Here is a 12,148-nt window from a genome sequence, read left to right as displayed (position 1 = left end):
GTCCAGAAGAGTGCAGTGCTAGGAACAGCTAAGATACTGCGCAGAACCCTCAAACTCCCAGGCCTCTGGTAGAGGACCCGAGGTTGAGGAAGACACATACCACGCATAGGGGTGAGAGGGGAATTTTATATATATATATATTTTTTTTTATTTTTTTATTTACAGGAGAAAACCATTCCTTTTATACTTATCACTTATTTTCTAAAATCCTTACAGTTTTAACAGCTTTTAAGCTTTCTGATCCATTGAATACTACTAGATTTGTGACATTTTTTCTTAACAGGACTAAAAAGCTCAAGTCAAAACTCTACAATTTGGTAAAATCTAGTCCAAGTGAGGCAACTAACATTTCAAGTAGGCAAAACACACTTCCTCAAGAAAAGTATCAAGGCTGAAGGTAGAAACCATCCTGCTCAAGATGAAGCCTACAGGAAACCTGAGGAAGAAAAGGAAGCATGGGGGAGACTTAAATGCTAAATTCTTGAGAGAAGGGCTTGAGGGGCTTACAGTGCAATGTAACTAACTCACCTAACAAATAATAGCAACAAGGCACTATAAATTAAAGCTTAGACAGTAATAGACTATTCTACAGTCCACACAGACATGGGGAGGAAGGAACAGATCTCAGTAATACATCAAGACTTGATCAGACACTGCATTCCTGATGAATGGATGGCACCTAATGATAACTCATTTTAACACTTTCTCAGGTTAAGAGCAGCAGCTAAAAAATTAGCACTTGAGAGAGTCAAGTGCTGATCACAGCCTATCTGGAAACTGAAGTAGGATTCCTGATTTAAGACAGGACTTTGGAGAAGAGCTTTTTGTCTCACAACACATGGTCATACTTGAACTCCACCAATATTTAAGGACATCTCACTTTACTGGTTAAGTCAAAGGTTCCCAAGTTCACACCTCCCAAATACCTGCCCATCAGTTACAGGTTAAAGTCAAAATGTAGCATGACTTGTGTCAGGTCTAAACTCAAAACACGTATTGTTCTCATGTTACTATAGTCCTGGAGACTTTCTATCCAGACAACAACATCTGTCTCATGGGTATTACATAATGCACCATCCCTAAGTCACAATCACAGTCGTGTCTCTCCTTACAATGACAGTCTGAAGGGCAGAGGCCTTCCTGATTGACCTTATGACAAACAACTGCTTCATATCCAACTATTTTTCAAGGTGCCTCATTCCTCCCCTCACCAGAGGTCTGCGGTTGACAAGCAATTCTTTTGTGCCTTACTTAACATGGAACGCTTTACTCATTCAGCCTTTTAAATTAATTCTTCACTGAAGAAAAAAACCTGAGAAACTAGAAACAGGTTACTTCAAATGCAAGCTGTTGAAAATATCACACAAAGAAAACAATAGTCCATATTTCACAGAACCAGTTCTATGACTTACTGTGCTAGTAGAGTAACTGGGAGACAAATACTAACTTAAAAAATTAGTTCTAGAGCTACGTTACAGTCATTGCCACACCAAACATGTCCCTGTGTATTAAAACTAACATTATTGCTTAAAATGCTTAAGATATATTATTCAGCTATTTTCAGTAATTTCTCAATCATACTAACAGAGGTTTCATCAAATATTTTTATTTTGCTTAAGTACAGCTGGCCTTTTTTACAGAACAGTTGTTATAGCCAAGAGCAAAGTTACTTACAGAATGGAAACAATGCATAATTTTACCTCACATTGGTGAGGGTTTGTCTACACCTTTTCTTCCATGTATGAATCTCCAGTTGGAGTTTTAGTTAAAATTACTGAGTTTAGTTATAGTTTACTTTTAAATTTATTTTAACCATTGTTCATGGCGTTAAAATCAAACAAATAAGAAAACAAACAAAGTGGATTAGTAAGACAAGGCCTCAGTTAAGTTTTTACTTCAAGCATTTTAAATACTCAATCTGAGGGGAAAAAATTATTACTTCATATTTGCTGAAGTGCCCTCCCTAATCCTTTAATGAGTCATTACATTTCTTTTTAAACTAGTACACAGCAATTTACTTATTTCACCACCAAAAGCCTTTCTATAGTCATTTAGTATCTCATCAGATCAATACACCTGAAACATCCTGAACAGAGCTCCGTTAAATTACATATTGATTTTTCCATTCAAGTCAACAGCTATATTATTTATTTAAAATTTCAGGACAAACTTTGTTAAGTTGTTTTTTGCCTTTAGTTGAATTGTTTATAAGCCGCCTTCTCAAAATTTAGAAATAAAAATGCTTGAAATTTCTCCCATTCATGTGCAGTTTATTTTAAGCGTACTAGAACGTTAAAATTTGCTTTTAATTAACTGCACTATTTTAGCACATATCTGTCAAACATTTGAAGTAGTAGCAATTTCATCTCAGCCTGTTGTAACCCACCAGAGAACCTCTTCACTCAGCAAGCACTGACCAGTATATTAATTCCGTCACTCAATGTTTATTTTCTCCTTCTTGCACCTAAGGCCCAACTGTATTACCTACCTTTTCTTTTTTAATGCACACACTATTCTCATCATTTGGATTATTTGACAGAATGCTTTGCTTTTGTGATTTAAAATATACAAGCTCTCCCCAAATCACCAAGAATGACTTTGAATCAAAAGGCTTGTAGAGCTCTCATGGATGTGACTAAGTCAGCCAAGAGGACTGTTGAAGTAAACTTGAGTTGGAAGAATAAGTTATATACTTTTGTAAGTCACAGCATTAAGAAATTTGATCACTTCCTTACAAAGCTGGAGCCCACTAACAATATTTGAAACATTTGTCAAATCCCACTACTGCACTTTCAGTGCACAGTAGGAAAGTAAACAGTCAGTCGGTATGTGGCAAGATAGTGTGCTGTAGATTCAGACCCCAGCTTGCCACACATGAAGTCTCCATGTAGCCAAGTCCTATGAAGTTTGTTTTGCTTTTTGTGGCGTTTTTTCGGGGGGTAAAAAAATCAAAAATATTAAGAAGCTAACATACCCAATACAGTTACAGTTGTTGATGACTGAGCATTTCCTAGTGGGAATGTAACTGCTTTGCATACATATTCTCCTGAATCAGAGAAGCTTATATTGTTTAGGATGATAGTTGCATCAGTAAGTGAGTAGTTCTTAAAGGACACTCTTCCTCGGTATTCTCCTTGAACAGAAAACCCATATTCAGGATGATGAACAGCAATGGTCTGTGTACTTTTACCATGTACCTTCTCCCATGAGATTTGTGTTATTGTTTCATTTATTTCAATTATGCATTTCAGCGTGACATTCTTCCCCCAAACTGCTGTTACATGCGGATCAACAACTGGTCCAGCAAAGGCACCTAAAAACAGAAATGTTATGTTAGTTGAGTTTCATCAAACTTTAGTATCAAATATAAAGGCAAGTAATTACCTTTAGCTGTAATTTTTCCATTTCATTTAAAACCTTAATTTATTACTCTATAGCATTATAAATTCCCTGGAGGCAGGTTTTAGGGACTGATGCACAGAAGAGAAAAACCAGCTCCTGGGTTCCCATGCTAGAGCAATGTACTTCATTACCAAACGCTAATAATTAGATTTGGCAGAAACTGATTTTTGTTTTTGTAACTGAAGAATTATGTTTATTTTGAAAAAGGTTGAAAGATCAATTTTAATGTCCATATTTGCATGAAATTATGGCCATGTCAGGATAATTATAATGAGTAAATGTTGAAATTCAAACAGTTGAAGCTTTGTAACCATTAAAAACACATTATTTTGACATGTGACTTTAACAAAGTAAATATCCTTAAATCAAATTCTAATAAAAGTTCTTAAGCAGCATTCTTATTACTTTACCTATCTATAAATCGTGATAATCAACAGGGATATTTGTCAGTCTGTGTTTCTATGGTGAAACCAACATTTACTGATTAAAAAGAGAATGCAAGTGAAACGTGCAATGCCATATGATAAGTCTGTGGCCAAGTCAGACACTGAATTTTTGTCATCCACCACAAGACTCTTTTCTCCAAATTCTATCTTGTCTTAGTGTTCAGGGAAGCTCCTAACAGCCAATAGGCAGTCAGAACTGTTAATGTCTTCTCTCAGCTACAGTCTGTCCTGCTTTCACTCCCCATTTTCTTCTGCTTAATACTCATCTACACTAACTTTCACTCCACCATTCATCAGTACTTAGTCCCAATCCACTGTTTTACAAATTAGCTTCGAGTGGGCCAGACACCTCACTGTTTTTTATTAAAAGTTCTACAATACTTACTACTTGATGAAGTGTTCAGGACCAAGATAAATAGTTTTAGAAATTAAGAACAGAGCTCATTCTCAAGGGCCATAGCTAATTTGTGTGTCACTGTACATAGAACAGCGTTTCTCAAATGTGGCCACCAGTGGATTTTTTTTGCAGCCACAACAGCTTACATAGCACAGGCAGAGAACTGGGGGAGGCAAAGCAATGGCCCCTCCCTGCAGCACCCAGCTGTTTCTCCTAAATAGCTGTTACCAAGCGCAGTGCAATGTGCCACCTGGTATTCATGCTGGTGCTGCCAGAAGGGATCGGTGCCTTTCACCATGAAGCCCCCTCTCCAGGCAGCTCTTCTGGAGACATGTGGGGCCACTGTGCATGTCCCTGGAAGCAGCTCTCGTCAGTGGAAGTGACTGCAGTGATCAGTCACTAGGACTCTCTCCTGGGCAGCTCCCCGGCTCCCGCCTACCCAGGAACAGATAGCCTTGGACTCCACCAGTAGCCAGTGAGATCCCGGCCCCACTTCCCCAAGGTAGGCTCTCACTGAAGGGCAGTGGGAAGCAGGGATAGAGAGATGGATGTGTCAGAGTGGCCCCCAGCAAGAGTTGGCACTCTGAAGCCATCAGAAAAAGACCTAGAACATTAAAACTAATTTAAAGTGCATTGGAAGTATCAGGAGTTTATTTTTTCCCCGTTTTCAGGTGCTTGTATACACACTGTAGTGGATTCTCAATATCTGAGCTTCAACTATTTAAAGCAATCAGTTACTATAAGTCACTGCAGAGCACAGATGTATTATAGTTATCAATTCAAACCAAGGACAAAAATTTGAAGTCAAGTCAGATTTCAGATCCAGTGCACAAGCAGCATCAACTTTCAATTTCTGTATCTGCTACAGTGATGAAGTTTCAAAATAAGCAAGCACTCTAAATAAATCTAGGCTCTTAAAAGGTACTGCTAGGTGTTCAAAATATGCTAATCTACTTTATGCAATCTGCTGTATCTTTTCTGAATAAAGACGTACTCCTATTTTTTCCTGGGTTACCAGGAACTATTTCACAAGGGAGTACGTAAAATTATCAATATATGTTAATTTCATGTTACCAAGTCAATCTCATGGTGTAGTCCAAATACTTTATTTCCAACAGAAAGCTACAGTGATGCCTATTCAATTAGAGAATTATCATGCCTGCATAAGTGTTTTGTTTCAGTATGTGTTCTCGTTAATGTGTAATGGTGCAGTTAAATACAGTACTACATCTATACTAAGAACGGGTTTTTTCTGCCTTGTTGTTTTTCTACTAGCAAACCCAGTATTTGATATTTTTGTGCACAGACCTTTCACTGTAGCTTTAACATGATAGTTTGAGTTTCATCCATTATGCATTCACTAGAGTGAGACACCCAACTCTAAGCTATGATTGCCTGGCTAGTTTTACAAGCACTACAGAAGCAAGGGTTTGGGGGTTTCTGTTTTTTTTTTTTTTTTAAAAAGCACCTGGCTTGACTGAGGATTGTGGCCAATCATACACAGTTTGAGAGCTTGGCTGCTGCCCACGTTGGTGATAAATTGCTAGCTTTTCCAGTACTGAAGATAGACATCACATTTGGAAGGCTATTAGCACAGATGCAGTGGTGTCTTAAGAAATCTGTAGATGGCACAAAAGTTGGACTCAGAGCAATAAACTATTGTTGCTCTTATTCGTCTTACTGAGTTTGAGTGGCAACTCTTATGACCAAACACTAGATGTGTGTCCAAATTGTTTAATGGCTCATTTTTGCCAACAGAATGGATAAAAAAGGGTAAGAACTGAGAGTTGTTGCAAGACAAAACACAAATAATGGGGAAACAACCAAGAAAAAATACCAGTTGTCCTGAATAGTAGTATATTTTCCCCAGTAAGTGATGCTGAATGCCAAAGTAAGATAATGAGAGCTTAAGACTTACTATACATCAAGGCACTGTTCTCTACCAGAAACAGAAATGTGAAAGCCTCCCACTGCATCAAGGCAACTTTCATTGGGAACTGAGGGGACCGTAGCCATACATTTGTACTCTGTGTCCGTTACGGGAAGATTATTTTTATCCTTTATACAAGATGTTTGACAGCCATGCTGTGCAGGATTTCAAAATGTGAGCCTCTCAACTTTGGTAAAAGCAGTGCTTAACACCTCTAAAGTCAGGCTACTTTTACATCTCCAGACAACAAGCTACACTGAAGCTGAGTTAGGATTGTGAACACCCATCAGTAACTCTACAGATAAAGTAATGTTCTAATTAGATCAAAACCAGTTTTTACAAACTCAGGAAATACACAATTATGGTTTAGCTTCCATAGGTTGAATATAAAAAGAAGTAGATACAGCATTTTTAACTGACTCTTTTCTTCCCTATAGTGATAGCAAGTAATAATTAAGCACCTTTATTTTTCATTAACTTACTTTTAATGTTTTATGACAGTGCTCCAATACCTCTATCAGTGTTGGGGCCACTGTGTGGAGAGTGCACTAAAGTGGGTCAGACAATCCCTGCCCTGAAGGGCATCCCTGTATTTAAGAATATGATGGCAGCCATTTTGACAAAGCTCACTGCAGAGTATTATTTGTCAGTCCACATTGAAGGATAAACTTTCAGCCATGAAGAACAAGACTACTAATCCTTAAAAATCTTCAAGTGAAGCCAATATGACACTTTGAGCTGTAATTTCATCCTAAGTATGCTATGTCTGTAATGCCCTTAGGAGAATTATTTAGGATTTACAGCATGCTGTATAGGATCCACTTTAAAAGTGAAACTTTGCTATTTGTAAAGCCTCAGAAAATTCTGTACTTATCTATACAGAGTGACATAATTTTGGGGTATGAAATGTTGTACTCGGTACCTAAGCTGTTACTTCCGACTTCAGTACTGAAGTCAACTCAACTTTAACTTTTGAATTGCAACAGATGCCTCCATAATGCAATATTTTGTCTTAATGTTAGCTTTTAAGCGCCTAAGTAAATTAAGGTTTTCTTTCTTTAATAAAGGGTAGCTTTGGAAAGGTTCAAGTGTCAAGCTCAAATTTTGGTTTGGGAATATTGCATTTACAGTATGCTGGAGACAGTAACAATTATTACCTACAAGGAACAAAGTAGCTCTTTCCAGGTGACTAAAAAGCCCAGCGATTTCCCCAGTGTTTTTTCTCTTCCAGTACCCAAGCCGTATTGCAGTGCTTCAATATAAATTCTTTTCAAGCAGATAGAAACAAAAATACTCCAGCAGAGAGAACAGAGCAGAAGTTTTAAAGTTATTTCACCCTCATTTGCATTGAAAGACAATGGAGGTTTTTCCCCCCTCTCCGTTAAGTGTAATGTTCAGTTCTCTCAGATTTTATAGTGGCTCTTTCAACCTTATACTGCACTGTCTAGAACAGTGCTATTAACGTTAAATAGCTACTTTCAACAGATTTTCCTGCAGAGATTAAGGTGTTTGAAAACACTGACATTCTGTTACAGAAAAAAAAAAAAAAAATTTAGGTGGTATAACAAACCAACCAAGCTAGGATACAACAATCTAGAACATCAATATCCTTTTATATAAATGACACTTCTGAATCACTAACTTTTAGTGTTTCAAAAAAGGTCAGATAATCCTGCAGGAGGAATAAGAAATTAATATTGGGTTTCAAAAAGCGCTCACCTCTTAACATTAAAAGTTTATTACTGTTCAGCCATACCCCCTCAAACTGAAACAGATACCAAGGGGCTTGTCTACATGGTGCTGTAATGCACATCTGAGAAATACAAAATCTAATGTGCACCAATTGGCCTGTGTGGACTCCAGTAATACACACTAAAAGTTCCCTAGCGTGCATTAATGTAGTATGTTTCAGTCCTAGTTAATGCATTGGGGAGCTCTGAGTGTGCACGAGCAGGGTCCACATGGATCAGTTAGTGTGCAATATGTTGGTGCACATTCATATTCACATCCCTCATCAGGTGCCCATTGCCACACTACGCAGACAAGCCCTCAGGTGTGCTGTGTTAAATTGTTTTGGTAGTATGGATGCTTCCATTCAAAGTGGTTACGACTCACGTCAAAAGTAAAGTATCAGCTATATGAGGCACTGGTTTCTGAACTGTTTCAATGGGAGTTCAAGAGACAGGCAATTTAGCCCAAGCCCTGATTAAGCAGTATTTCTATAGCATGTAACCTTCTCACCGTTGAAGATACTTCACTGTATGTAGTTAACAGGTTTGTCCAAGTTCTTTACACTGCATCATCTAACTGGAAATATAATCAAGCCTTTTATTAGGTACTGGTGTCTAAGGATTATTTATCATGTCTACTGGCAGTACAATATTTGATCTCTCTCTCGGTTTCTCAGTAGCTAAGGACAAAGATTGTTTTCCAAAAGAAATTCATTTATATGACAGACAAAACCAAGTGCTTCTACGGAAGCATGTATTCCCTAGATCCATCTCTAAAGGAGCCTCGATGTGTACTGGAGATAATTTTCCTGTGTCTATCTAGATATTTGGAGTTAAGGTCACATAAACTACTGTAGTAAAGCAACTAATTTTAAGAAACATTAAATAGAATGAATTCAAGATTTTGTGGGTAAGTGTTGCATCACACTTTCTCGAACTATAAGTTCAAGGTGCTGTTAAGTGTTTTGAGTTCTAGACTGACATCCGAGTAATTCCCAGCATAACCTTTGTCCTTTGAGGCACTGTAGCAGGGTGACCACCCGCTCCAGCCTGGAAGGGGTTGGAAAAGCCCTGCAGAGGGCAAGGTAAAACCCTGGCTGATTGGGGGAAGTGGCTGCAGCTGGGGCCACGCCCCAAACTGAGCAACAGGGACTTATAAAAAGGCCAGGGAAGCCAGGAGCAAACAAACAGTCTTTCTCTAGATCTAGAGGGAGACGGGCCTGGCTGCAGGGAGTTGGACACAGGGTACTTGGGTGAAGTAGGTCTGGGGAAAGGTTAAGGAGCTGGGGAGCTCCAGCCTGGAAAGCCCCAGGTTGCGGCCTAGCATCGGGCTAACAGGTACTGGGGGTTGCAGAGGGCAGCCCAGGAGTAGGCCAAGGCAGCAGGTCCAAACCCAATCTTGCCAGTGATGAGTAGGCTGATACTGTAGTCTGCCCCTGGGTGTGGGGCCTAGACGATGACTGGCAGTAGCTGTATACTGAGGCAAGGTGGGAATAGTGAGTGTGGGTTCCTTGTGGAGGGGAGACCCTAAGACTGAGGGGTTACTGCCAGGGGCAGCACCCCAGGTAAAAGGGCACTGGGTCCAGAGGACAGGCGTAACACCGGCCTGCAAAGGGCAATCTGGAGCTGGAACTGAGCTAATTCCCAGAAGTCACCAGCAGGAGGTGCCACAGGGATGAGTCCGCTTATCTACAGGCTCATTGCAAGAGCGCTGCCTTTGCAAGATCGTCATGCTTCAAATACATTGGACATTTCCTCACAAATGAGCCAGCAGTTTTGAACATCTAATAATTTAAGTATACCAAAGGCTGAAGTCGGCACTAAAAAGATACAGACAACTATCATGACTGGTATCTTAAGTTTTAGCATAACAGAGACATTCCAGTTAAGCTATGAGCAACAGGGTGGTGGAAACTTCAGGAGTTTCCTCATTCTGACAAAATAAGGAAGAGATGATGACTTCAAAGTGGATCAAAGCTTTGAAGACCCTGACTTATTACAAGTACACTGAATGAAGCACACTCCAGGCAAGTCGCACAAATTAGATTACTGATATTAAAATATGAAGAAAAAACTTTTGACAGTAGCAGCCTCTAGGAAGTAAAGGACAAAAGTGCTCTACTGTAGACAATGAAGCACTTGCTTGCACATAATTAAAACTGAACCAAAAAAGTCAGCATATCTTCATAATCAACTGGTTAAGTGTTAATATGCCTTGATATCAAACTGAAATTTAGCTTCTCTTTTGCCATTTAGCTAAGGCAGAACAAAATTTTTCAAATCTCAAGAATAGCTATTTTTAAAAATCTAGTCAAAGTGAATAAAGACTATAGTGACAAGTAGTGTCCAGCTAGTAATTTAGTGTAACTTGCAGATCACACATTGTACATGCAGCTTTTCGATGCCAACAAAAAAGGATATGAAAAGTTAGATTCCCCGTTAAAAGCTCTCACTTGCAATTTATTACCAATTTTACATGTTCTTATAGGCTATTTCTAAGTTATTGGATTCTTAGTCCTTTATTATACAATTCATATTGGAAGGAATGATTAAAACAACGTTTTTGTCTCCGATGAACAAAATATCATGAATAATGACCTCATTCAAAGTTTGCCAGATAATGTAATCATTAATTTAGAAGCTGAGTGTCTGCTACACATTAAAAGCACTGATAAAACAGAAACACTGGCTTTATGGCTCATTACAACCATTTGTAACACACCCTACTACCTGGTAATCCTTAATTGCCCACTTCACTGCAAGTGGTCTCTTATAATAAGTGAGCTCCTTATGCTTAATCTGTCCCAATTTGTATTTAGCTCAGACACTCTGGTTACCTTTCCCAGACCCGAAGAGCCACTCTGACACCCAAAAGCTTGCCCCTTCCACCAACAGAACTTAGTCCAATTAAAAAAAAAAAAAAAAGTTACCTCACCTATCTTGATCTTAGGATCTAAGACATCGTGAAAAACACTAAAAGCAATATGTTTAAACTGGGAGAATTCAACTGATGTGCCACTAATAGGCTACATATTATTTTATGAAGCTAACAGATACAATTGCTGCGAAATCCCTAGTCTTCACGTATGTTTTATTGAGAAACATCAGAAAAAGGATTATATTAGCAATTCAATATACTAGTGTTTATACAGTCTAATAGCCATCCACCTTTGTAAGATTCAAAGAATCTAAGGCCAGAAGGGACCACTGATCTAGTCAGTCATTATGCAAAAAACAGTGTTGGTGAACGCTTTTAGGAAAAAAATCCAATTTTCATTTAACAGTTGCCAGTGATAAGGAATCCACCACAACCTTCAATACTGTGGTCCAATGATTAATTACCCCCACTATTAAAAATTTACACTATTTCCAGTCTGATTTTATCGAGCTGCAACGTCCAGTCACTGGATCTTGCTGTAAGAAATAATGCAACTATTCACAAAAATGGTAAGAGACAGGATCCTCCAAAATTGTCTGACAGCTCTCAACATACGCATCAAAATGACTTCGAGCCAGCCTTAGCAGCATTCAAAGTTGAAAAAGGTCTTTTATATATATATGCACGACTGGATAGCCTAGTGGTTAAGAGCGCCACCCTTTGATACGGGAGACTGGGGTTCAAATCCCGGTTGGTACCCAACTTTCCAGTAGGGGTCCTTGGGCAAAAGACCCCCTAATGCTTCACCTGCCTACCTCAAATATGAGAGTGACACGAACTAGGAGAGTCATGCCAGCTTGGACGTCGCCCGGATTAACAAGGTCCGCGCCAGATGTTGAGGAGCCAGGACAATCTGACGATAACTGGGCTACTGGAACGAACCATTCATGGACGAGACAAGAGAACCTGGAATTGATGGAAGCTACTACAACAGTAGACCTAATGAGAGGTGATATATGAGAGGACTATGGATGGACAAAAGACCTACATCCACACTCACTGAGAAAAAGACGGTTACTCACCTTTGTAACTGTTATTCTTCGAGATGTGTTGCTCATATCCATTCCAGTTAGATGTGTGCGCACCACGTGCACGTTCATCAGAAGATTTTTACCCTAGCAACACTCGGGTCGGCAGGGCGCCCCTTGGAGTGGCACCGCTATGGCGCCGGATATATACCCCTGCCGACCCAGCCACCCTTCAGTTCCTTCTTGCCAGCTACTCTGACAGAGGGGAAGGAGGGCAGGTGTGGAATGGATATGAGCAACACATCTCGAAGAACAACAGTTACAAAGGTGAGTAACC

General features: G+C 39.2%; 1 protein-coding gene across 3 annotated transcripts in view; it reads right to left on the bottom strand.

Moving 5' to 3' along the window:
- NECTIN3 (nectin cell adhesion molecule 3) overlaps positions 1–12,148 on the bottom strand; it is a 134,234-nt gene that overhangs the window by 83,661 nt on the left and 38,425 nt on the right. For all 3 annotated transcript variants that reach the window (XM_075072642.1, XM_075072634.1, XM_075072638.1), the window contains exon 2: positions 2,975–3,313. In XM_075072642.1, coding sequence (XP_074928743.1) covers positions 2,975–3,313 — 339 coding nt within the window. The remainder of the gene's footprint in view (positions 1–2,974; positions 3,314–12,148) is intronic.

This window comes from Chelonoidis abingdonii, chromosome 1 (genome assembly GCF_003597395.2).
Source record: "Chelonoidis abingdonii isolate Lonesome George chromosome 1, CheloAbing_2.0, whole genome shotgun sequence".
Classification (NCBI taxonomy): Eukaryota; Metazoa; Chordata; order Testudines; family Testudinidae; genus Chelonoidis; species Chelonoidis abingdonii.
The sequence above is the reverse complement of the archived record's forward strand: the minus strand, read 5'-3'. Positions and strand labels throughout refer to the sequence as shown.